The 27,526-nt window shown below is 35.4% G+C and overlaps 1 protein-coding gene across 1 annotated transcript in view; it reads left to right on the forward strand.

Moving 5' to 3' along the window:
* The window catches only part of LOC129755208 (NADPH-dependent 3-keto-steroid reductase Hsd3b4), a 28,943-nt gene extending 14,923 nt beyond the window's left edge, over positions 1 to 14,020 (forward strand). The window contains exons 2-4 of the mRNA XM_055751583.1: positions 5,711 to 5,818; positions 5,876 to 6,289; positions 13,104 to 14,020. Coding sequence (XP_055607558.1) covers positions 5,711 to 5,818; positions 5,876 to 6,289; positions 13,104 to 13,711 — 1,130 coding nt within the window. The 3' untranslated portion in view covers positions 13,712 to 14,020. The remainder of the gene's footprint in view (positions 1 to 5,710; positions 5,819 to 5,875; positions 6,290 to 13,103) is intronic.
* The last annotated feature ends 13,506 nt before the right edge of the window (positions 14,021 to 27,526 follow it).

Here is a 27,526-nt window from a genome sequence, read left to right on the forward strand (position 1 = left end):
ATCTCACAGTGGACTTCTGTATTTTTTTTTGTGTTAGTAAACAGACTCTGATTGAATGTTTAATATATTAAATTTATGATGCTGCGATCTTCTGCGATTTAAATATTCTTACGAAATTCACGCATTGATATTTGAATCTTAATTATAAAAAAAGAGCTTAATCTGTATCGAAATCATTTTATTAAAAATTAAAAGTTTTATTTTCAGTTTTAAATTTGAATACAATTTTTAATACAGTTCCTGATTTTTTTTTCAATTTTGAACCTGAGTTTTACTTTTTCATTTTTATTTCTTTTTCAATATTTTTTAGAAATTCAACCTGTATTAGGAATCTGATTTTAATTATTATGGTTCTACTTTGAAAAATTATTTAAGGATAAGAACTTCGGATCCCAGTGAGTGACAAAATATAAATATGTTTTTTGAATGTTCCGAAAATAGTTATTTCAACATTGGGCATGCATTTAGGATTCGAATATGAATGAAATATCCAGTTTAGGTTTGAAATGCAAAACCAAGTTAAGAATCGAAATTTTTCACAATGATAAGAATCCGAACTGTTTGTTTAAAAAATAATCTGAATACAGACTGTTCAATGATTTATGGTGGATGTGAGTAGTCAATCAAGCTAAGCTAAGCTAAGCTAAGCTAAAGTAAAATAAACTGAATACAGACTTCAAAATTAGAATACAGAGAACATCCAAAATGAGTCTATTCTCATGGTAAATTCGTGATTCGGAACTGAATTTTTATCTATAAATGAGGAACCTTTGAAAATTTTTACCTTCGACAAGATTTCAAGGTTATGTTCTTGGTCAAAATTTTTACCCTCGAACCACCTTAGTCTTTCAGCAAAATTTGAATTTTTAAACTTAGAGTTGAATATTTCGCTTGGCTATTTTAGTTAAAAACCTGGCGAAATCCAGACAGTTGATTTCAAAATTGTTGACCAAAAATTCGGGCGTTAACAGGGGCAAATTCGGTCAAAACCGAGGAATTACTCTTGAAAAATCAATAAAACAAACTCGAAAAAATTCATCAAAATTCATCTGAAGATGAAATATATTTTAGGCTTCCAATATACCCGTTCATGTTTATTTTTATAAATCTTGCTCAAAAAATGCCAAGCTTAAAGTTGCCAGATTGACCGAATTACTAAATTTGGGAACAGTCTGGCCTGATCGGTTGCCATGATTTCATTGAAAAATATGCGGATCGTGCCCTTATTTATTAATTTAATTTGGCAAATTAAACAAAAAAAAAAAAAAAACAAAAAGTATTAAGATTTTTTTTGAGTAATTTCTGGGTTTGGACAAAAAATTTCCGGAGATTGCCGGGAGTTTTGGTCGTAAATTTTAAAATGCAATGCCCGGATTTTGCCAGTTTTTTAAATAATATAGCTCGGATTTGTCCGGCCGGATATGTGCTGAACAAATTCTGACAACCTGAGGCTATTCCTGTATATGACGGGAGCCCGTCAATTTGACGGATGAAAAAAGCAAAATACTCAAATACTAAGTATTTCGAACTAACGATTTCTAATCAAGAAACAACTATCTAGAAGACAACAAGGAATTTAGCATTTGCGAAAAAAGTAAGATAATGTTTGAAATGAAAATAATTTAATCATAGATAATGTTTCTTTTAATTTTTTTTCCTGCCTTTCGATAGAACATAGGAACTTCGCAGGAAAATATGTCATAAAAAACTGAAAATAAATTCCTAATATCTGTTCAACCATAAGTTAAACGTATTGCGGTCTTTAACATAGTTATGATAAATCCAAATATTCAAATTTTTATGCCTAAGGAGATACAAAAGAGTTATTCATTTGTCCAAAATTTTAAGTTTAGTTTAGGCGATTTCCAGTTTCTACGCAGAAAAATAAGCGGAAACTTCTCGAACAACATATAATTTTTTTATTTGTTCTACCAATCTACATAATTTTAACATTTTCATTTGTTTGCTTAAAAAATGTTTTCATCATGTGTTTTTAGCAATCACTTATATTTCCTTTATTACTATGGATTATTTTAGATAAATTACTTATAGATAGCGTTTATGTATTCAATATATTAAAAATTCCGATGAAATGTTAATGTTAATGTTTTAGTGAACAACAAGCGAAACCGGCGCCCGCCTCGGTTAAACATCGCGCGACTGAAGCAACCTGAGGTCGCGGCAGACTACGCGCAATCGGTCGAAGCAGCGCTGCCGGCAGAGGGCGAGCTTGACGAAGCCCCTCTCGAGGACTGTTGGGATACCATCAAAACAGCCATCAACAGTGCTGCGGAGAACGTCATCGGTTATGTGGAGCGATCTCGACGGAACGACTGGTTCGACGAGGAGTGTAGGAGGGTGATGGACGAAGAAAATGCCGCGCGGGCAGCAGTAGTGCAAAGAGGCACCCGTCGAAATGTGGAAAATCACCGACAGCGGAAGAGGCAGCGAGTCCGACTTTTCCAGGAGAAAAAGCGCCGCCTGGAGGAGGAGTTCTATCAGAAACTCAACGCATCCCGCAAAGGCTTCGTGCCGCAAGCCGAAATGTGCCGGGATAAGGACGGGGGTATCCTGACGGACAATCGTGAGGTGATCAAAAGGTGGAAGCAGCACTTCGATGAACACCTGAACGGCGCACATGCAGGAGATCAAGACGGTGGGGGAAGGTACATCGCCGGCGTAGCCAACGACGAAGAGGAGCCACTCCCAACGATGAGTGAAGTTAAGGAAGCCATTCGCCAGCTGAATAGAAACAAGTCGGCTGGGAAGGATGGCATCGCAGCTGAACTCATCAAAATGGGCCCGGACAGGTTGGCCGATTGCCTACATCGGTTGATAATCCGGATCTGGGACATAGAACAGCTACCGGAGGAGTGGAAGGAGGGGGTAATATGCCCCATCTACAAGAAGGGCGACAAATTGGACTGTGAGAACTACCGAGCGATCACTGTCCTCAATGCCGCCTACAAAGTGTTGTCCCGAATCCTACTCCGCCGCCTAACGCCACAAGCAAACAGATTCGTGGGAAGTCATTAGCCGGGTTGGCATAATTCAACGGTCAACGGTAAAATGGTCCTTCTAACTCATTTGACTGTTCCTTAACGACCAGTCAATTCGATTGCCAGTCATTCATTCCCCAGTCATTTGAAGCTAAAATAATAACCTAGTCAAGCAATCGCATTTCAACGACTGATGACGAAAAAGAAACGCATTTATTATTATTGTTGCTCCTGCCAGCAAGCCGAAGACGACCGAAGAGGAACAAGAAAGGCATTTATTATTATTGTTGCTCCTGCCAGCAAGCTCGTTTTCAGTTTTTTATTGCTATTGTTGCTCTCTGCCAGCAAGTCGTTCAATTAGTTGTACCTGCCGGCAGCAGCCGATCGAGGATGTGTAGGAGCTTCGCCAGTCGCATGACGGAGAAATGTTGATTGTTGTCGTGCTTTATCCGTCATGCGAGTAGTGAGGCTCCGTCAATTGAGTAAGGTGCCGGTCGTTTGATGAAAAAAAAACTAGTCGGGTCAAGCGTGACGGGCGAAATTTACCAACCCTGGTCATCAGGCCGGCTTCATGGAGGGACGGTCTACGACGGACCAGATATTCACATTGCGGCAAATCCTCCAAAAATGCCGTGAACACCAAGTCCCTACGCATCATCTATTCATCGACTTCAAAGCCGCATACGACACGATCGACCGTAACGAGCTATGGAAAATCATGGACGAGAACGGCTTTTCCGGGAAGCTGATCAGACTGATCAAGGCGACGATGGATGGAACGCAGTGCTGTGTGCGGATTTCGGGTGAATTGTCGAGTTCATTCGAATCGCGCAGGGGGCTTCGACAAGGTGATGGTCTATCCTGCATGATGTTCAACGTGGCGCTAGAAGGTGTTATTCGACGAGCGGTGGGCGAAATGCGGGGCACGATTTTCAACAGATCCAGTCAACTTATCTGCTTTGCCGATGACATTGATATAGTCGGCAGATCATCTGCGGCGGTGGAGGAGATCTACCGCAAACTGAAACGCGAAGCAGGAAGGATTGGGTTGATGATTAATACGTCCAAGACGAAGTACATGCTGGCCTGCGGATCCGAGACCGACCGAACCCGCTTGTCCAGTAATAACAAGGTCACGATCGACGGCGACGAGCTGGAGATAGTCGAAGACTTTGTCTATCTCGGCTCACTGGTGACCGCAGACAATGACACCAGCCGTGAGATCCGGAGGCGAATTATCAGCGGAAATCGTGCCTACTATGGACTCCACAAGCAACTGCGGTCGAGAAGACTTAGCCCTCGCACGAAGTGTAACCTGTATATGACGCTCATTAGACCAGTTGTTCTCTACGGGCACGAGACATGGATATTGCTCGAGGTGGACCTGCGTACACTCGGAGTATTCGAGCGACGAGTGTTAAGAACCATCTTTGGCGGCGTACAGGAGAACGGAGTGTGGAGGCGAAGGATGAACCACGAGCTGACGCGCCTCTACGGCGAACCCAGTATCCAGAAGGTGGTGAAGGCTGGCCGGATACGCTGGGCGGGACATGTTGCGAGAATGCCGGACGACTGTCCTGCAAAACAGGTGTTCGCTACAAATCCGGTAGGAACAAGACGAGCGGGGGCGCAACGAGCGAGGTGGTTAGACCAAGTGGAGCGTGATCTCGCGAACGTGGGGTGCCCGAGAAATTGGAGAACGGTTGCTATGAACCGAGTGAATTTTAGGAATTATGTTCGTCAAGTTATGTCGTGAGACGGAATACTATGTAAATAAAATAAAATAAGTTAATGTTTATGAAGAAATTTCGACAACAGCTTGACCCTTATAAAACCTCAAACTCAAACTCTATGATTTGGCTAGTCTAACGAAGGTTGCTGTACCATGCGTACATGGTGTACAAAAAAAAAAGAAACGTTATAACTTGAAATAAAAAATCCTAGATTGTTTATATTTGGAAAGTAGTTCAGGATATTTTTTCTGTCTGAATCAATCGAAAACTTCACCCACTGTTGGGTAAAAAATCTTCAAAAGCAAAGTGGAAAATCACGCCTTGAAACAAATGATTATATTCAAACTTGCAAATGTCATATATATAAAAAAAAATTGATATATGAAATTTGAAATTTGATATCTACTCACCAGGCATCCCTGTCCCGTCCTAGTGCTTCATCATCAACATAATTTCCGATTCAGATTTCAGACAGTGAAGGTGCAACCACCACTCATTGCGTCGATCCTCATCAGAGCAGAGCAGAGTGTTGAGCAAATCATTCCCATCCATATCCGGTTGTTGTTTTAAGGCGGAGCTTGGTGCTGAAGCAAGCCGGGGACGGGGGAAATTTTTACCCGAAGGGCGACTTCGAGAATCAAAATCACGGGCAGTTGGGATTTGGCACCATTCATTGGGGGAAGAGAAACGATGTATACATTTTATATTAACGAAAAAATAATTATGGAAATTATATTATTTTTGTCAAGGATTATCTCACTTGTGGCTCTATTTTTGCAGCATGATTAATCGCGTGGTGAATCTGATGGTACCTTGCCGGTATTTTCAACACTTTCAATTTTAATTGTGGTATTGAGGGATGATTTCGATTTAAACGACTCTTCTTAAAAACTTATCATTAAAGTAAACAATTATTATTGTGATTTAGTTTTAATGTTAAAATAAGTTTGAACAATTTTTTTTTTCAACATTTTTCAGGTGGCGCTGGATTTCTCGGACAGCATTTGATCAAAACTCTCCAGGAACATGACACCAAGGTTCGAGAGATTCGTGTCCTCGATTTAAAACCATACGAAAATATTCTAGGTAAGTCCGTTTTCAACAGTTAAATTTCAAAGAGTAATGTCAGAAATCTTTCTTCAGGTCACATCGACACCCATCCAGTCGTATCGATTCTGGGCGATATCTGTCAACCGGAAAAAATCGAATCTGCCTTCCAGGATGTCGACTGTGTTTTCCACATGGCGGCCTACATCAATTTTGACTTCCCGCCCAATCAGAAGGAATTGCAACGGGTCAATGTCGATGGAACGCAGACCGTGATCAATCTGTGCCGGAAGTACAATGTTCCGCGGTTGGTTTTTACCAGCGATTGTTTGATCCATATGACGCCCTACATGGGAAGGGCAAACTTCACAGTAGTTTGCAATCAAACGGAACCGAAAACAAAAATTCCCACCAAGGAGAGCGAGTTCCAGATACCGGGATATGCACCGTCCAAGTTGAAGGGCGAAAATCTGGTGCTGGATGCTAATGATACTCTGCTGGCGAATGGAGGTAAATCACCAATTAAATTTAACCCTTCTAAAACAGTCCTCAACACCAATCAAAGACGTCAAAAACAGTAAAACCACCAAATTTTTAAAACCTTCACATTCCATCAAATGCCAAAAACTTATCCGATCTTGAAACTCAAATTTTCAAATGTTCAATTTTCAACCTTCAATCTATAATTTTCAAATAATTCTCAATAAAACTTTCCCCTCTCAACTCTTAACTCTCAACATACAACACTCAACTCTTAATTCTCAACTCACAACTCTCAACTCTCAACTCTCAACTCTCAACTCTCAACTCTCAACTCTCAACTTTCAACTCTAAACTCTCAACTCTCAACTCTCAACTATCAACTCTCAACTCTCAACTTTTAACTCTCAACTCTCAACTCTCAACTCTCAACTCTCAACTTTCAACTCTAAACTCTCAACTCTAAACTCTCAACTCTCAACTCTCAACTCTCAACTCTCAACTCTCAACTCTCAACTCTCAACTCTCAACTCTCAACTCTCAACTCTCAACTCTCAATTCTAATGACAAAAATGACAAAAATGACAAAAATGACAAAAATGACAAAAATGACAAAAATGACAAAAATGACAAAAATGACAAAAATGACAAAAATGACAAAAATGACAAAAATGACAAAAATGACAAAAATGACAAAAATGACAAAAATGACAAAAATGACAAAAATGACAAAAATGACAAAAATGACAAAAATGACAAAAATGACAAAAATGACAAAAATGACAAAAATGACAAAAATGACAAAAATGACAAAAATGACAAAAATGACAAAAATGACAAAAATGACAAAAATGACAAAAATGACAAAAATGACAAAAATGACAAAAATGACAAAAATGACAAAAATGACAAAAATGACAAAAATGACAAAAATGACAAAAATGACAAAAATGACAAAAATGACAAAAATGACAAAAATGACAAAAATGACAAAAATGACAAAAATGACAAAAATGACAAAAATGACAAAAATGACAAAAATGACAAAAATGACAAAAATGACAAAAATGACAAAAATGACAAAAATGACAAAAATGACAAAAATGACAAAAATGACAAAAATGACAAAAATGACAAAAATGACAAAAATGACAAAAATGACAAAAATGACAAAAATGACAAAAATGACAAAAATGACAAAAATGACAAAAATGACAAAAATGACAAAAATGACAAAAATGACAAAAATGACAAAAATGACAAAAATGACAAAAATGACAAAAATGACAAAAATGACAAAAATGACAAAAATGACAAAAATGACAAAAATGACAAAAATGACAAAAATGACAAAAATGACAAAAATGACAAAAATGACAAAAATGACAAAAATGACAAAAATGACAAAAATGACAAAAATGACAAAAATGACAAAAATGACAAAAATGACAAAAATGACAAAAATGACAAAAATGACAAAAATGACAAAAATGACAAAAATGACAAAAATGACAAAAATGACAAAAATGACAAAAATGACAAAAATGACAAAAATGACAAAAATGACAAAAATGACAAAAATGACAAAAATGACAAAAATGACAAAAATGACAAAAATGACAAAAATGACAAAAATGACAAAAATGACAAAAATGACAAAAATGACAAAAATGACAAAAATGACAAAAATGACAAAAATGACAAAAATGACAAAAATGACAAAAATGACAAAAATGACAAAAATGACAAAAATGACAAAAATGACAAAAATGACAAAAATGACAAAAATGACAAAAATGACAAAAATGACAAAAATGACAAAAATGACAAAAATGACAAAAATGACAAAAATGACAAAAATGACAAAAATGACAAAAATGACAAAAATGACAAAAATGACAAAAATGACAAAAATGACAAAAATGACAAAAATGACAAAAATGACAAAAATGACAAAAATGACAAAAATGACAAAAATGACAAAAATGACAAAAATGACAAAAATGACAAAAATGACAAAAATGACAAAAATGACAAAAATGACAAAAATGACAAAAATGACAAAAATGACAAAAATGACAAAAATGACAAAAATGACAAAAATGACAAAAATGACAAAAATGACAAAAATGACAAAAATGACAAAAATGACAAAAATGACAAAAATGACAAAAATGACAAAAATGACAAAAATGACAAAAATGACAAAAATGACAAAAATGACAAAAATGACAAAAATGACAAAAATGACAAAAATGACAAAAATGACAAAAATGACAAAAATGACAAAAATGACAAAAATGACAAAAATGACAAAAATGACAAAAATGACAAAAATGACAAAAATGACAAAAATGACAAAAATGACAAAAATGACAAAAATGACAAAAATGACAAAAATGACAAAAATGACAAAAATGACAAAAATGACAAAAATGACAAAAATGACAAAAATGACAAAAATGACAAAAATGACAAAAATGACAAAAAAGACAAAAATGACAAAAATGACAAAAATGACAAAAATGACAAAAATGACAAAAATGACAAAAATGACAAAAATGACAAAAATGACAAAAATGACAAAAATGACAAAAATGACAAAAATGACAAAAATGACAAAAATGACAAAAATGACAAAAATGACAAAAAAGACAAAAATGACAAAAATGACAAAAATGACAAAAATGACAAAAATGACAAAAATGACAAAAATGACAAAAATGACAAAAATGACAAAAATGACAAAAATGACAAAAATGACAAAAATGACAAAAATGACAAAAATGACAAAAATGACAAAAATGACAAAAATGACAAAAATGACAAAAATGACAAAAATGACAAAAATGACAAAAATGACAAAAATGACAAAAATGACAAAAATGACAAAAAAGACAAAAATGACAAAAATGACAAAAATGACAAAAATGACAAAAATGACAAAAATGACAAAAATGACATAAATGACAAAAATGACAAAAATGACAAAAATGACAAAAATGACAAAAATGACAAAAATGACAAAAATGACAAAAATGACAAAAATGACAAAAATGACAAAAATGACAAAAATGACAAAAATGACAAAAATGACAAAAATGACAAAAATGACAAAAATGACAAAAATGACAAAAATGACAAAAATGACAAAAATGACAAAAATGACAAAAATGACAAAAATGACAAAAATGACAAAAATGACAAAAATGACAAAAATGACAAAAATGACAAAAATGACAAAAATGACAAAAATGACAAAAATGACAAAAATGACATAAATGACAAAAATGACAAAAATGACAAAAATGACAAAAATGACAAAAATGACAAAAATGACAAAAATGACAAAAATGACAAAAATGACAAAAATGACAAAAATGAAAAAAATGACAAAAATGACAAAAATGACAAAAACGACAAAAATGACAAAAATGACAAAAATGACAAAAATGACAAAAATGACAAAAAAGACAAAAATGACAAAAATGACAAAAATGACAAAAATGACAAAAATGACAAAAATGACAAAAATGACAAAAATGACAAAAATGACAAAAATGACAAAAATGACAAAAATGACAAAAATGACAAAAATGACAAAAATGACAAAAATGACAAAAATGACAAAAATGACAAAAATGACAAAAAAGACAAAAATGACAAAAATGACAAAAATGACAAAAATGACAAAAATGACAAAAATTACAAAAATTACAAAAATGACAAAAATGACAAAAATGACAAAAATGACAAAAATGACAAAAATGACAAAAATGACAAAAATGACAAAAATGACAAAAATGACAAAAATGACAAAAATGACAAAAATGACAAAAATGACAAAAATGACAAAAATGACAAAAATGACAAAAATGACAAAAATGACAAAAATGACAAAAATGACAAAAATGACAAAAATGACAAAAATGACAAAAATGACAAAAATGACAAAAATGACAAAAATGACAAAAATGACAAAAATGACAAAAATGACAAAAATGACAAAAATGACAAAAATGACAAAAATGACAAAAATGACAAAAATGACAAAAATGACAAAAATGACAAAAATGACAAAAATGACAAAAATGACAAAAATGACAAAAATGACAAAAATGACAAAAATGACAAAAATGACAAAAATGACAAAAATGACAAAAATGACAAAAATGACAAAAATGACAAAAATGACAAAAATGACAAAAATGACAAAAATGACAAAAATGACAAAAATGACAAAAATGACAAAAATGACAAAAATGACAAAAATGACAAAAATGACAAAAATGACAAAAATGACAAAAATGACAAAAATGACAAAAATGACAAAAATGACAAAAATGACAAAAATGACAAAAATGACAAAAATGACAAAAATGACAAAAATGACAAAAATGACAAAAATGACAAAAATGACAAAAATGACAAAAATGACAAAAATGACAAAAATGACAAAAATGACAAAAATGACAAAAATGACAAAAATGACAAAAATGACAAAAATGACAAAAATGACAAAAATGACAAAAATGACAAAAATGACAAAAATGACAAAAATGACAAAAATGACAAAAATGACAAAAATGACAAAAATGACAAAAATGACAAAAATGACAAAAATGACAAAAATGACAAAAATGACAAAAATGACAAAAATGACAAAAATGACAAAAATGACAAAAATGACAAAAATGACAAAAATGACAAAAATGACAAAAATGACAAAAATGACAAAAATGACAAAAATGACAAAAATGACAAAAATGACAAAAATGACAAAAATGACAAAAATGACAAAAATGACAAAAATGACAAAAATGACAAAAATGGCAAAAATGACAAAAATGACAAAAATGACAAAAATGACAAAAATGACAAAAATGACAAAAATGACAAAAATGACAAAAATGACAAAAATGACAAAAATGACAAAAATGACAAAAATGACAAAAATGACAAAAATGACAAAAATGACAAAAATGACAAAAATGACAAAAATGACAAAAATGACAAAAATGACAAAAATGACAAAAATGACAAAAATGACAAAAATGACAAAAATGACAAAAATGACAAAAATGACAAAAATGACAAAAATGACAAAAATGACAAAAATGACAAAAATGACAAAAATGACAAAAATGACAAAAATGACAAAAATGACAAAAATGACAAAAATGACAAAAATGACAGAAATGACAAAAATGACAGAAATGACAAAAATGACAAAAATGACAAAAATGACAAAAATGACAAAAATGACAAAAATGACAAAAATGACAAAAATGACAAAAATGACAAAAATGACAAAAATGACAAAAATGACAAAAATGACAAAAATGACAAAAATGACAAAAATGACAAAAATGACAAAAATGACAAAAATGACAAAAATGACAAAAATGACAAAAATGACAAAAATGACAAAAATGACAATAATGACACAAAAATGACACAAAAATGACACAAAAATGACACAAAAATGACACGAAAATGACACAAAAATGACACAAAAATGACACAAAAATGACACAAAAATGTCATAAAAATATCTCATAAAAATGTCACAAAAATGACAAAAATGACACAAAAATGACACAAAAATGACACAAAAATGACACAAAAATGACACAAAAATGACACAAAAATTACACAAAAATTACACAAAAATGACACAAAAATGACACAAAAATTACACATAAATTACACAAAAATCACACAAAAATTACACAAAAATTACACAAAAATTACACAAAAATTACACAAAAATGACACAAAAATGACACAAAAATGACACAAAAATGACACAAAAATGACACAAAAATGACACAAAAATGACACAAAAATGACACAAAAATGACACAAAAATGACACAAAAATGACACAAAAATGACACAAAAATGACACAAAAATGACACAAAAATGACACAAAAATGACACAAAAATGACACAAAAATGACAAAAATGACAAAAATGACAAAAATGACAAAAATGACAAAAATGACAAAAATGACAAAAATGACAAAAATGACAAAAATGAAAAAAATGACGAAAATGATAAAGATTTATAAATTTTAATAGAAGATGGTTTAAAAGTCACAAAAACGACAGAAATCCATACAAAACCGTCACAAAATGACACAAAATTGTCACACAAATGAAATCAAATTGCCACTAAAAATCACATCGTCAACGTCCCATGAATGACAAAAACCTGACACAGAAATGACAAATATTTCCTTAAAAAATATTTAACTCGGAAATGACACTGTTGAGTCTAATCTATATGAACTAGGTTTATTTTTGCGAATTTGTACTTGAGGATTATATTTTTTTCAATTTAAATCATTCAATTAAAAAATTCCACAAAAATGTCTTCATTGCAAAAATGGAATAAAGTTGCAAAATGGACAGTGGACTTACAAATTTGTTTATTGCAACGGAAAATGAACGCAGGCAAGTTTTATCGGAATGGATTGCCTTCATCCCCCCTTTCCACCACTCTGGTAGTGTACTGGTAAAAGTAATTATGGTTCGTCCGCAATTTTCAAACGGCACTCCCTAATATCGAAACGAAAGTCTGCAAAGCTTCCGGATGCGCCTGATAATGGTGGCTGGGGCTCAGTAAAATCTGTTCACAAATTTGGTGTTTCCAAAGAATTAAACTCACATTCGCTGATCTCGGCACTTTGGCACGCAAAACGCACAATCTCTTGAAAACCGTTCCAACTCCCCGTCCTAGTAGGGAAATATATCGACAATTTCTGGTGGATGAGGACATTATCAGAGTGTAGACATGTACGACGACGAAGCACAATAAAACCATATATTTCAATTACAGAGAAGCTGAAAACGATTGCCATTCGACCACCGGTAATGTTCGGCGAGGGTGACCAGCTTTTTGTGCCGACGTTGATTAAAGTGGCCCTTCGATTCGGTGGGGAACTGCCCAAGATTGCCGGCCCCGGGGGAAAGCAGCAGGTGCTCTATGCCGGAAATGCCGCCTGGGCTCACTACCGGGCCAAGGAAGCGCTGGCCTTGAAACCGAAAGAAATCGCTGGCTACCCGGTATTCGTGACCGATGAATCCGGCATCGAGGACACCACCCGCTTCTGCCAGCGCTTATCCCGAGCTAATGAAACGCTTAAGCTGCGGCCATCCTGGTACCAGATTCCGCTGTTCCTGTCCTTCTTCCTGGCCTTCCTGTTGGAGCTGCTGATTAAAGCGCTTAATCCGATTGTGAAAATTAAACTGAGCTTCCCTCCGTGCGGGCTGCTTTCCTACATGTCATCGATTCTGCTGTTCAATCGGATTCGAGCCTCCATCTATCTGGATTACGAGCCTATCTACAGCGAAGAAAAGGCGGTGACCAGGTCTGCACTTTGGTACGAGAAGTGGTACCAGGACTACTGCCAGCAGCACCAGCTGAAGAAGTTGAAAGTCAAATGAGTGCTTCCTGTCGTCTGGCCGGGGCAGATATCGACGAGAACGACAACGACGACGACTGGACGTTCCAATTTTTGGGCTGCTCCAGGTGGACTCTAGAGAGCTGGCAAAAGAGATTGCATACGTTTAAAATGATGAAGACAACAACGACAATTCTCCAGACAACAAAAAGTCGTTTGCAGAAATAAAAAAAAAACTCTATTTCGTGCTTGCGTGTATGTGACTTCGAGGACATCCGCTGGAATGTCCTCACATATTTTACATTCTCTTTAAAAACTGTGAAAACTTAATAATTTTAAATTAATGACACAAACACTGGAAATGGTTAGTTTCGGAAATAAATATCATTTAATTATAGTTTATTTTCCCTTTTTTTCATTCGTAACTTTTTTTGTCATATTCGAAATCCATTGATAAAATGGACTCAAAGCCTCCTTTCCATGTTCCTATTTTTCTTAATATGTATGGGAGAGTGCATCATGTGTTACTTTTTTCTATGGTTCATAACTTCTTCACTACAAAAGATAAAATGAAAAAAAAAAATGTTATGGTTTTCTACATTTCTAACGTGTCATAAGGCTATTTTTTTTTAAATTATTAATAAGTTATTTTCCCCAAATTCTGACTGTATTAAAAAAGTAACATTTTTTGGATTTTGAAAAATGGTGGGGAATCGTGGGCCAACAAATCCAAATTGACCAGATAACATGAAATGTTTAAGGTTCCACCCAAAACTTAAATTTCATTATACATTTCGTCATTTTAAAGCAATTTCAGATAATGAAATAAAAAAAAGCGTAGTGTATGATCAAATAACTCCTTAAACCTAGCTCGCGATCGTTTTGGCAAAATTTCCTAAATAGGATGGACAAAATATTTTTCATAACTCTTCATTATGGCTTAAGGGAACTTTACAGAAAGGAAGAACGTATTTCAAGTTCTGAATGTGTACAAAGACACCAAAACAAAGGTGGCCCAAGATACCCCACAAAATGTGGCCCACGGTTGTTGCGTTTGTGTGACTTATTGATGTTTCACCAAAAAATTCTTTTTCCACGTGAAAGAACATGACAAAACTAAGATCATAAGCGTATGAGCATATTTTTGTTATGTACTTTAGGTCTCCCACGAATGCAATTTTGCGGGTGTTTGTTTAATTATGTAAGTACATTTTTTTAGGCTAGTTAAATAAAAGAAGTATATTATGCGTACATAAGTCAACATCATATAGAAAATCATGCTTACGCAAAGCGACGACGATGACAGTTGGATTGGGATTTTTATCTCAACACAAAGCTGAGATATTAGAGTTGCCCACGTTACCCCACACTCCCCTACTATATAAAAATGAGAAATGGTTTTTTATCAATTCTACATCTTCTTTCTCCAAAAACTAATAATTACTGTTATTTATTCAAATTTCGAAAATGCTTAGAAAAAGTCATCCTAGCCGCCGCAGAATACGAAACTTTTTTTAATGTGATTTAAAAATCAAACCAAATGTTTGATAAGTTGGAACCTCCTCAAATATATTCCTTAATCAATAATTAGAAGAGAGAGCGATGTATTATTTATTCTAAGGTTAACATTAGGTACTCCGGATTTTTTTTGGACATCAGCGTTCTCGGGAGTTTGAAAAACGATACGAAAGCTACTGAAGTGTTCTATAAAAATGAAAACTTAAGGTTTTTTTTTTACTTTCATTTTTGATTCTTTAGATATAACTCGAGACAGGAATGGCTTACAAAGTTCTAATGTTCTTGATAAGTGTGCCAAATGGAGCAAAACAGCTACTGTTAGCTAAAAAAAAAAATTATTGCAGAATTATTCTTCGAGTTATTGAACTTTGTTTGAATTTTTTTTTCTCCCAATATTCATAATTCCATATTTTCAAAGCAATGGGTAAACTCTCAACTTTGTCCAGTAAAGGTTTTCTAAAATGTTCGTTATGGGTTCAATTGATCCCAAGAAATAAAAAAAAATGCATTTTTCATTTGAATAAATCGTGATTATTGCTAAACACGAGATTACTTATATTTAGCCAGTAACTTAAATTCTCCAATAAGGCCGGAACAAATATCAAATTCTTCTTTTGTCAGACCCCCCATCTGCCTATGATTTTTCCGAAATTCCCGAAAAAATTCTAACAGTTGAACGAGCAAAATTAAATTTGTAGAAGATGGTAGTACTTTATTTATTCGAGATTTTTTTCATATTTTCGTCACAAAATAACACGATTTTTCTATTTTGTACAATATAGATGCAAGTATGCAAGTTTTTAATCAATTTTGATTTTTTTTTATCCCTTCTCTTGTGATGTTTCAACTCCGAGTCTCAAAATAAAAACTTAAAATTTGTTCCAGCCCTAATTGGCATGAATAAATTCGATGTTTTAGTGGTTCCGTCCGTCATATTTTTTATTGAAGGATCGGAACTACTTTTGAAACATGTCTGAAGAAAGCGTTTAAACTTAACATTTTGTCTAAAATTATTTTTATTCGTTAAATTTGGTTAATTTTTCCTAAGAATGAGAAAATGTTTTTTCCAACCAAAAATGATAGTCCGAAATAAAAAGATCAAGCCAATATGCATAACTTTAAAGCTGTTAGGCAGATTTATATTAGCTAAAACTAATTGTGGAAAATTTCGTAAGTTTCGTAAGCCATCGAAGATTTAAATATAAAATCTAAACAGCATTACAAGGAATGAACACAAATCACGCCAAACTCTCCTGTTTAATTCTTAAAACAAAAATTTTAGTTGAACTTTTCTCTCAGTTTCGATTGCTGGGACAACACCAAAATAAATAATTCAACCTGCAAAATTTTTTTTTTTAAATTTCGACCTCAATCAAAATGCTGAAACGTTTATTCTGATTCTAGTCATTAAAAATTTGTCAAATATATCAGATTTAAAATTAATATTTTTGGATTCATGTAGTTTTTCTTGCAGCATTAATCAGATCCAGAATCGTCTGACTGAGCCCAAAAGTTTGCAACCAATTCAAACATCGCCACAACAGTCCAAACAGCCAATAGCTATTATTTCGCGCAAAAACCTCAAGAGCCTTTGCACAACTTCATCATCTGCGCTCTTCCTTATCGGATCCAGAAGCAATAACCGGAGCATCTTTCGACGAGGCGCGGCCGCTGCTTTGATTTGACGCCTCTGATCTTCTGGCTCGATTCCGATTTCGGTGGCCCTGGAAAAACAACTCCAACTCTCGGGCTAACTCAAGCTTCCAAGGAAAAACATACAATCTTTAGATGGGCTGAGCGCGGGGGTGTCAAAAGTGACACTTCTTCTTCATCTTCTTCATCTTAGCAGTCGAATTCATCTTCAGTTTATATTCCAAATCCAATCGCCCGAGTCAGCCCCGGTAAGCAGCAGCTGACAAAACGCTGATGAAGCGCGCTTGGACGATTTTCGCGCGAACCGAAGCGAGGAAGTGAAAAGACAAATAAACAGTGGCCGGAAGTGAAACTTGGTTCTTCTTGAGGACAGACGCTTGCTTGTGGGCGAAAAAAGGAGGGGAGGCGTCATCTTGCCGCTTACTTTCCGGATGATGAATGCTTTTCTTCCTTTTCGCTAGCAGCAAAATCGCCGAAGCAGCAGCAGGGAAAAGCAGCAAATCTTTTCTTCTACCTACTTTCGGGAAATAGATTCGGTGGGAATCAGGAGTCACCATTCGTGCCAGAGACGGGGGACGTCAGTAGATTCCGAAATTCTGAGCTATTTTGGTTTTTTTTAAGTCAGAGCAAATTTGCAATCCTTCTTTATTTACTTGGAGTTGAAACATCACGATAAGAGGTTACTAAATAAATAAGTAATGCAAAAAACCAAACGATTCGAAAATGTAATGTTAAATGCAACAAAACTGTAAACAATATAAATTGAACAGAATTTAAAAGTAAAGTTATTTTCCATGGAATTTTTTTAAAAAGCCAATTACGAAAGGTGAAGAAAATCCTATCTTCCACGGATTTCTGGAATGGTTTGAATACTCATCAGATGTATCAATTATTTTATAAATATCATTTAACTTTATTTATTCCTATTTCCAAGCTTTATTCCTGAAAAAAGATAACCGAGAACAATTCTATGAGCGCATTTTGAAAATTTTCTTTTAAACATTATTTTGCTTTAAAAAAATTTACGAATTCAATAACAATGAAAATAGAGCTAATAATCTTCTCTTTTCTTCTCTTCTCTCCTCTTCTCTTCTCGCTTCTGAATCAAAATAATGTTCAGTGATATACTGTAGTGTAAGATAAATTTGTGTATTAACTATGTCTACTAACACATGCTTAAGCTACAATATTTGCAGCATTAACACCAATGCTGTGTCTAATACTAACAAAATTCAGTCCCTGATTTCGTTTATCCGTCTTGTTGAATCTGACATTGTCTTGCTCCAAGAAGTTGAGAACCCCAGCTTCGCAATCTCTGGTTATAATGTGATCACGAACGTCGACATTGCACGAAGAGGCACTGCTATTGCCCTAAAAGAACACATACCGTACACAAACATACAACGAAGTCTAGGCAGTCGTGTTATCACCGTAAAGCTGGGAGGTAACGTAACTGTATGCAATGTCTATGCTCCATCAGGCACACAAAACCTAGCATCTCGTGAACATCTTTTTCGCCATACCCTCCCTTTCTATCTCCAAAATGCCACCTCAAATCTAATAGTAGGAGGTGATTTTAATTGCGTGTTATCCTTGAAAGATGCTACTGGTTGTAATAATCAAAGTATCTCGCTAAAAAGGTTTGTCGGCCATATGAATTTGTCTGATGCATGGGAATTAAAACATGGTAATCAAATAGCGTACAGTTTTATTCGCCCGAATTCGGGTTCGCGCATTAATCGCATTTATATCTCTCACTCTCTCACTAACAATCTTCGTACAGCTGAATTTTTCCCTGTTTGTTTCTCTGATCACAAGGCGTTTAAAATTAGATGTTGTTTTCCTGATCTTGGTAAGGCTCAAGGTCGTGGGTTTTGGTCAATCCGATCCCATATTTTAACAGAAGAAAACTTAGAAGAGTTCGAACAAAAATGGAATCGCTGGTTACGTGAGCGCGCAAGCTTTAGTAGTTGGATGGCGTGGTGGATTGAATGCGCAAAGCCTAAAATACGTAGTTTCTTCAGATGGAAAACAAATGAAGTCTTCAAAGAATTTCATGCCAAAAATGAGTTTTTATATCGAACTTTGACGATCGCTTATGATAATCTTTTAAAAAATCCTCAATCAACTGCGAAAGTAAATAAAATCAAAGCAAAAATGTTGCAACTCCAAAATCAATTTTCTAAATCTTTCCAACGTTTGAACGATGTGTACATTGGATGTGAAAAAATTTCCTCGTTTCAACTTGGTGAACGAATGCTACGCAACAAAAAGAGTCACATTTCAACAATTCAACACCAAGATACAGTTTTGACTGATCCTGTTGAAATAGAAAACCACATAACAGATTATTTTCGTCGTTTGTACAGTAGACAGAACGTCACTTCCAGTTCAAACTTAGTATTCCGTCTCCAGATTCTGAAATAAACGAACGATTGATGAACGAAATAACCACTGAAGACATTTATTTTGCCATTAAATCAAGTGTCTCTCGAAAATCTCCCGGTAACGATGGCATTCCCAAAGAATTTTACTGGAAGGCATTCGATATCATTCATAGACAGCTCAACTTAATCTTGAATGAAGCGCTTAATGGGAACATTTCGGAAAAATTCATGGAAGGAATCATAGTGTTGACCAAAAAGAAAACCCCCGACGATACAATCAAAAGTTACCGTCCAATCTCTTTGTTGAATTTTGACTACAAACTCCTAGCACGGATACTCAAGCAGCGTATTGAGAGGATAATGGAACATCATCAGATTTTGAACTCATCACAGAAGTGTTCAAACAGCAATCACAACATAATTGAAGCATTATCAGCCATCAAAGACCGTGTTGTAGAGTACAACTGTCGTAGAAGATCAGGAAGACACATCTCTTTCGACCTCGATCACGCCTTTGATCGTGTTGATCAAAGAGGTGGCCTTAACCTTCAATTACCAATGCAGAAATGTAGAGCTCTTTTGCTAAATCGTTTTGTTCGATGTCGGGAACAAACTCCTTTTGCTTCCTCATTTGAGGATTTAATGGCTAATCTACCGTTTCCTGGATCCATCCCGGCGTTATATCCGTGTCTTAAAACTATCGCTCGAGAGATGCCGTACATCCCTGCTAATGTTCGAGAAAACCCATCGGCCGCAACACTTCTAGAGGTCTACAGAGGAAGAAGTAAAACACATAAAATTGTCGAGGAAAACCCTACGGTGGAGTGGCAACGAGTTTGGTGAAATATTCGACAACGAAATCTCTCTTCATATGAAAAATCTCTGTACTAACTTCTGGTGAATCGAAGGATACCGCACGCAGCGTTGCTGTTTCGACAAAATAGAACAGATAGTGAATTTTGTGTGCATTGTCCAACAGTGATCGAAGATCTTGAGCATAAATTCTCTAGTTGTAGTAAAATCGAACATCTCTGGTCTTTCATGAAACCAAAATTAGAATTGACTTTAAACAGGAGAATAGCTTACAGAGATTTTGCAATTCCTGAATTCAAACAAACAAGAGCAACAAGCAGAAAAGAGCGCTAAAAATGTTTATAGTGTATGTAAACTTAGAAGCTAGTAATAATTTGACGATAGGTGCTCTTGATTTTGAGTTGCACTGTGAAAATTTGTAATATGAATGCTATGTAGAGAAGAAAATCTAAATATCTGTTTACAAAAAAAAGGGTGGTGCATAAGTGACACGCTTGCACCGGATCGGACAGTTTACGGCTACAGTATCGTAGTGCTTTCCGCTTTTTTTTAATGGCAGAGCTGACTTCTGGACCCCACCAAGGGACTGCAGTCTTGCCGGGGACGCCACTGGTCCGCGGGATGTTTTAAGTTCCTGCTTCCAAAAGTATTTTTGTGAAAATGCGTAACGATGTTTCAAGGGCTAGTGATTTATCGACTTCCATTTGGTATCCTATCCAGTCTGCTTCGTCGTACTTCCAACGAGGTCTGGTCGCGGATTTAGGTGTAGGGTGTTCGAGCTTAATCAAGATAGGGAAATGATCACTGCAGATACTCTTTTTCACTTGTGAACTGATGGTAGGGCAGTTGTGGAGGAATGTAGAGAGACACGATGGTTATGTCTATCGGTGTGTGGACTCTGACACAGACTGCGTTTGAAGTGGTGTTGATATTGAGAAGTTTGTAGGGGGTGTTGATTGGTACGGCTAGACCGGCGCCTTGGCGTGATGACGGGTCGGATATCGTATGAAGATTGTATCCTTTTATGATGTTTTGTGGGGTTTTGGAGTTCGTTAGTATGTCTTGGATGGCAAAAATAGTTGGTAAAGCATTTGAAAGAAGGATTTGAATATCGGGAAGTCTTTTTGTGAGGCCTCTAGTATTCCATTGGATGGCAAAATTTTGAGACTTTTTTTTAGCGGGTCTGTTTGTCACGGTGGTATTGTAAGATTGGTTCTGCATTCTATTTAGTGTGCTTGACGGTGTATCCATATTTGTTTGGGATAGGTTTAATTTAACGGTTTTGGTTTTGTGACTTACCGGACTGCGGAGGGGTCTGGTGTTGTAGTTTTACCTGTCTGGGGGGATTGCAGAGTGGATGGAAGAGCTTGATTTTTCGGACCACGCGATCGTTTTTTCTTGGGTCGTTCCTTTGTTTGGCTTTTTATGGGGTCTCCTCCGGTGGGGGAGTCTTCGGAGGATGTCTTCCAAAAGCGCTTGGGTGTAGAGATTGTGCTAACTGTAGAGCTGTTACTGGTCATGTCGGTGTCGCTATCAGATTCCTCGTGTGATCCTGGGTCCTGTTGTTTTTGGTTTTTTACTTGACTTGTGAGTTTCTCAATTTGGGTGGTGAGAAAGGCTACCAATTGTTTAAGTTCGGATATTTCCTTGTTCTTGTTCTTGGCGTGGTTGAGTCGCTGTTGGACTGATTTTGTTTGGTTTTGGCGGTGACGATACTCTTTAACAGCTTCGTTGTGTGAAATGCCCTTGTCGGTCCTGATTTTGATTATCGTCTGCTCAGCCTGGAAGGCAGGGCCAGTTCGGCTGTTGCCGGGGTGGGAGCCTTGGCAATTTACGCAGCAGGATGTTTTTGGCAGTCTTTGTGGCTTCGCTTTTCTCCGCATATAAGGCAGGTGACATCATTCTTGCAGTGCTTTTTGGTGTGCCCAAGTATGCCGCACTGCAAGCAAGTCATTGGTCGGGAGTAGTACGGACGAGTTTGAGCTTGAATGAAGCCAAAGCGGATGTGGGTGGGGACTAGGCTTCCTTGAATGGTTAGGACAAAGGTGTTGGTGGGTTGAATTTTTCCGTCGATCTTTCGGGTAAAACGGTACACGTTGGTTACCCCTTGATTGGCAAGGTCTTTGGTTAATGCCTCGTCAGTAGCGCCAGCAACTTCTCGGCAAGTTACCACACATTTGCAGCTGTTGAGTGTTGGGTGGAACTCTATGGTGAGGGGAGTTGAGCTTGAGCTTAGACAAACCGTACATTTCAGTAGTTGCTACTCCGTGATTGACAAGAACCAACAAAAAAGGTACATAGATCCAAATAAATGGGGCTTGGTATTAGCTTACCATTTTCTGTGTACACTTTTCGAAGGTTCCTTATCTTAAATGGTCAATAACGGCACCGGCCACGTCCTTACGGTTCATCGGGGAAAGGGGAGGATTGTTAATTCGACTTCCGTTGCTACTAGAGACCGAATACACCTCTAAATCTCCACGGTCGTCACAGGAAGGGTGGTTTGTTAGTGGGGAACCCAGCAAACATTTTTGTAGGTATATTTCTCAACAACTTTGTTATACGTCTCATACACATTATAGAATAATCGCATGAAACTCGAAAAAATAGCATATACCCACCAAAGTGGAGGCAATATACGTACCTACATATTTTCAACTTCTGGCTAAAACGATTAGAGTTTACGATTTGGGAGATATTCGACACCATATGCATACATACAGAAACAATGCAAGAGAGCACAAGTTTTTTCTCTCAACGCATGCGAAACGTTGCTAGCGGCAATATTTGCTGCCTTTGCCATTAGGCAATTCTTGCAAATAGGTACACTAGGATTGGTCGATCTTGGATCGATCGTTGGAAGATCGATCTTTTCAATTCCGATTTTCGATTTTTTGGATCGATTCTTCGGCCAGGAAAAAATCGATTAGATCGGATTATTTTCGATTCGATCTCTCGATCTTTTTTTCTCATTTAGGTGAAACAATGGCCACCTGAAGGAGAACGCTTCTTTAAGTTTCAGCATTGTTTCGTGCTCAGACACTAAAAAAGTCAATTTTCTAACTGGATAAAACTTGAAAAAAGTAGATAGAAACATTTAAAAATGCATTTTAAATTTTTGTACCGAAATCTGAAAATCAGTCACTGCATTTAGGGACAGTATAAACACCATCAATCGGGGCACGAAAAGCGTTTTCTGCCGAAGAATCTAGTAGCGAATTTAATTTGATGAAGTCAACTGAATTATAGAGCTACAGCTTGACTGGTTTACATCTGAAGATTTACCTATTGGGTAGGGTATCGAAAAGATAATCAGAAAACATGAGTTCGATTTCTGGTCGAGGCAATTTTCCTTGCAATTATTTCTTATAATCTCACGAATACTTTTTGTCAGTACATTACTAAAAAATATTAAAGTGCCTCCGAGATATTTGGAGTTTGATAAGTATTTTTCAAAACACTAGCTCCGGTTCACCTTACATAAAAGCGCTTGATTTTTTTTCCATATGTAGAAGGACTATACAAATTTGAAATTTTGTGTCATTTTTACATATTTTTAATAAAAACCATATTCCCATTTGTTCAAAATGGAATAGATCGATTAATCGGAGATCGATCTTCAAGCTCCGATTTTTTAGATGGATCGATCCTAGCTAGCATCGTTCATCTGAATCGATCTTGGAGATCGATCTTTTCTCAAAGATCGAACAATCTTAAGGTACACCATCTGATTTTTAGCAATCTAATTGCACTGATGGCCGCAGAGAGAACAACAAAGCTGTTCTCTCACTTGATCCACGCGGGAGAAAGCACAGGAACGAAATCGTCTTCAAAATCTGCAAACATGGCGGACTTTTTATTATATCCGATTTAAACCATTTTATCCGACATCGAGTGACGATTTTTACGACCTTTTACTTGCGTTAGTTGGAATTACGATTCGCAGTATCGTTTTTAATGACTTGAGTTATCATTTTAATGCGATTTTATGATTGCTGGGAAGGTAAATAAGATCTAGATTCCCTTTGGGAAGTGATCAAAGCAAAGTTAAATATTTAATGATCGTCGCGTCGCACACTATCGAGTACATCGCGATTTTATTTAGAGCAAATACGTACTAACGTGACATTGTCATAGACGTACAATGTACTTAGCACCGGTGTTACTCATCGAATTTTACCGCGAATTTTATATTTTTTTAGGACAGAATGCAAGAATGATAGATACATACGTATACTTTTCACAGTCTTGCACTTTCCGATGTATTGCCACCACTTAGGATAAATGCAAAGTTCCTAAGCCCAACATTTGCGCTATCAAAACACGGGCTGCATAAAAAAAACGAACCGTCGCGCACGAACATTTTCTTGATGTATTGTATTTCAAAACCATTCAGCTCATTTTTTTTTAAATTGTTATGACCTTAAATCTCACGTTAAAAAGTTTTATAACGATAATAGCCTATAGCCACCACCAAGCAAAAAATGTGAAAATTGTTCTAGTGAAGAAAAGAAATGATGTGCGCTCGAAATATTGTAAATTATGAAAAGAAGTAACAAAAAATAATAAATAGTGAGGAGGTTTTATGCCTTCGGAAGTATGATCTTCCATTTTAAAAATAAGATCAACTCCCGGGGGCTTTTCCCTGCTCTTAAAAAAACGCTTAGTAATTAAGGTCAAATACCACCTCACTGTGATGTCTCCGGTCAAATCCTATGGCATTTTTGAATTTCTGAGAATATTTTACCTAATATATGTATTTTTCAGGTCAATAAGCCTTCGCCTTTGAGTTTTTTTTTAGGATTTTAAGGTCAAACTTTCCCATTGCACTCTGGATTAAAACTGCTCTGGCAGCATGAACATTTTTTGAGACTTGTGTAAGTGAGTTAATAAAATAATTATTGATACTTAAATAAGTAGCTTTGGGGCAAAATAAATACAATTGATAAATAATATTTGTTTTTCAAATTTCTATTAAAAAAGCCTTGGCATTACAAAATTAAAGCAAACTTATGTTGTATCATTTTTAAAGACCAGTCCCCTTCCACCAGAAAGACGATTCTTTTTTTGGCAAGCGAAAATTGAGATTTAATAAGTTGCAGCCCGCGGAAAAAGCAGGGAACAGAATATGACGATGCCTTCTCGATGAATTGTACGTGTCGAAGGACGACTCAGAAGACGACGACGTCGAGGGTGTGGGCGTCTGCCAGATAAGAAAGCAAAGATTACCCAAGGCTGGGCGCCATCCAGTTGAGGTACTCCGGTAGAGAAGCCCCCAACCCTCCCAAGTCCTATTCGAATCGCTTTAATTGCCGAGTATTAGATGTAATGAAAGATGGAGTCGGTTGATAAATAATTTATCAAATTAATTTGGAATTAAGTTTCCCTGAGCGATTATGATAAACTCTCCTGGTCGCTCGCTTTGCCGATTTTCTTTTCTTTGCCGCGTCGTGGTTGATGGAATGGCGTCAGAGTTCGCGGCTCTGGGTTTCAACTATCCTCCGGCCCAGCATCCAGTTCACTTCATTAGGGTCAACGCGATTGATTAGACTGGCCCAAATTTGTATGGGATGATTTTTACAACATTCTTTTCAACGCGGCACTCCCTTGATTGGTGCCTTTAGGTGAAAAAATGACTTTGTGAAAGTTTCAGGTCATTTGGCTGAAGCACGAGCTGGCGCAAAGGACTTGAAATTTGTATGGAGATTTTCAGCTAAATGTATGAAAAATCGACATACTTTCACTCTTTGTGTTCTAAAATATGTTTCCAGTATGCTAGAAAGCTCAGAATTTCAGGAACTGTAGTTCAAACAATGATAAACAAGTTTGTAAAAGATTGTGAAGCGATACGAATTAACTGTGATGAGTTATCCGCAATTCAATGTGTGATTTTTTTCGCATTTCATCGATATATCGTGAACGGTGTATAGGTGGATTATTAGAACCGTAAAACGGGGTAACATTGATCACCGGGGTAACTTTGACCATCAATAAATTTTTCCACATTATCATCAATAACTTAGTCTATAATTTGCATTTTTGAAAATTGTTTTCTACGATTGAATGCCTATTGATTGAGTATCAAACAGGCCAAATTTGGTTTTTACTTGAATTTGGTTTCTTTTAGTAAAAATGTAATTTCAAAATCTTAAAATATCTTTTTTCCAAGGCTCGCAAACAAACAGCTCTCGTGATGATACCAAAAAGTATTTAGAAGCAAAAGGGTGATTGAATGTGAAAGAACAACTTTTATTCTTTGTATATGTATAGTTGTAGTGCTATGTTTCTAGTCATTTAATAATAAATTTTTGATATTTAAAAATAAGGACATTTTCCAAGAGTAAGCCCGTATTGGACAAATGGATAGGAATCCTATGAAATGATTAACTTAGAAGGAAAAATGAAAATTGAAATAGTGGGAGAGCCTAGGGGAATGTGTGAAGGCAAAATTTCATTTGTATTTTGAAGCTAAAACTATTTATCAATCATTATAATTTTTGCCCCACATGTATGCAGTATCATTGTTTTTTTTTCGATTATAAATGTTTTTAATAGAAAACGTTAAAAAGCAAGGTAAAATTGATAAATTTGAATTTGTAAACAATTATGAAGATGTTTTGTATCCTTTCTGATCAAGAAAACTCGTTAAAACCGTCAAAATGGAGACTGATCAATGTAACCCCAAAGCATCAATTTCTGAACAGCGACGAAATCGATTTTTAAATCAAATTTAAAGTAGTCCAAACAACTTCTCCAACCATGTTTTATATTCATAGGAGTCCAGTACTGGTTTAAAAAATATGAAACATCCCACATTCCTTTTAACAGGCAAAATAATCGAAACATATTGAACAAGTGATCAATAATACCCCGGATTACGGTACTAACTTGATTGCACACAATGAGAATAACATATAGAAAGTTTGCGGCCTCGGCAAAGTTTTAGCTTATTTTATAACAAATATCTTTGCGAAAAGTTGGAAGAAAGGTTGAAAAACTATGAACTGCTGCATTGTGTGAAGATGCGATCCAATGAGTGCGATTATTAGCCCATACATCGTTCACGATATATCAAAGAAATGCGAAAAAAATCACACATTCAATTGCGGATAACTCATCTCAGTCAACTCGTCTTGCGTCACAATCTTCTACAAACTTGTTTGTCATTGTTTGAACTACAATTCCTGAAATTCTGAGCTTTCTCGCATACTGCAAACATATCTAAGAACACAAAAAGTGAAAGTATGTCGATTTTTCATACATTTTTCCGAAAATTTCCATACAAATTTCAAGTCCTTTGCGCCAGCTCGTGGTTCTGCCAAATGACCTGAAACTTTCAGAAAGTCATTTTTTCACTTAAAGGCACCAATCAAGGGGGTGCCGCGTGGAATATACAGATTTTTTTGGTTATGGGCCAGTCTAGCGATTGATGCCCCATCCATGATGGTGAAGACGATGATGATGATGATTCGAAATACGAGATGAAG

Source organism: Uranotaenia lowii, chromosome 3 (genome assembly GCF_029784155.1).
Source record: "Uranotaenia lowii strain MFRU-FL chromosome 3, ASM2978415v1, whole genome shotgun sequence".
In the NCBI taxonomy this organism is placed as follows: Eukaryota; Metazoa; Arthropoda; class Insecta; order Diptera; family Culicidae; genus Uranotaenia; species Uranotaenia lowii.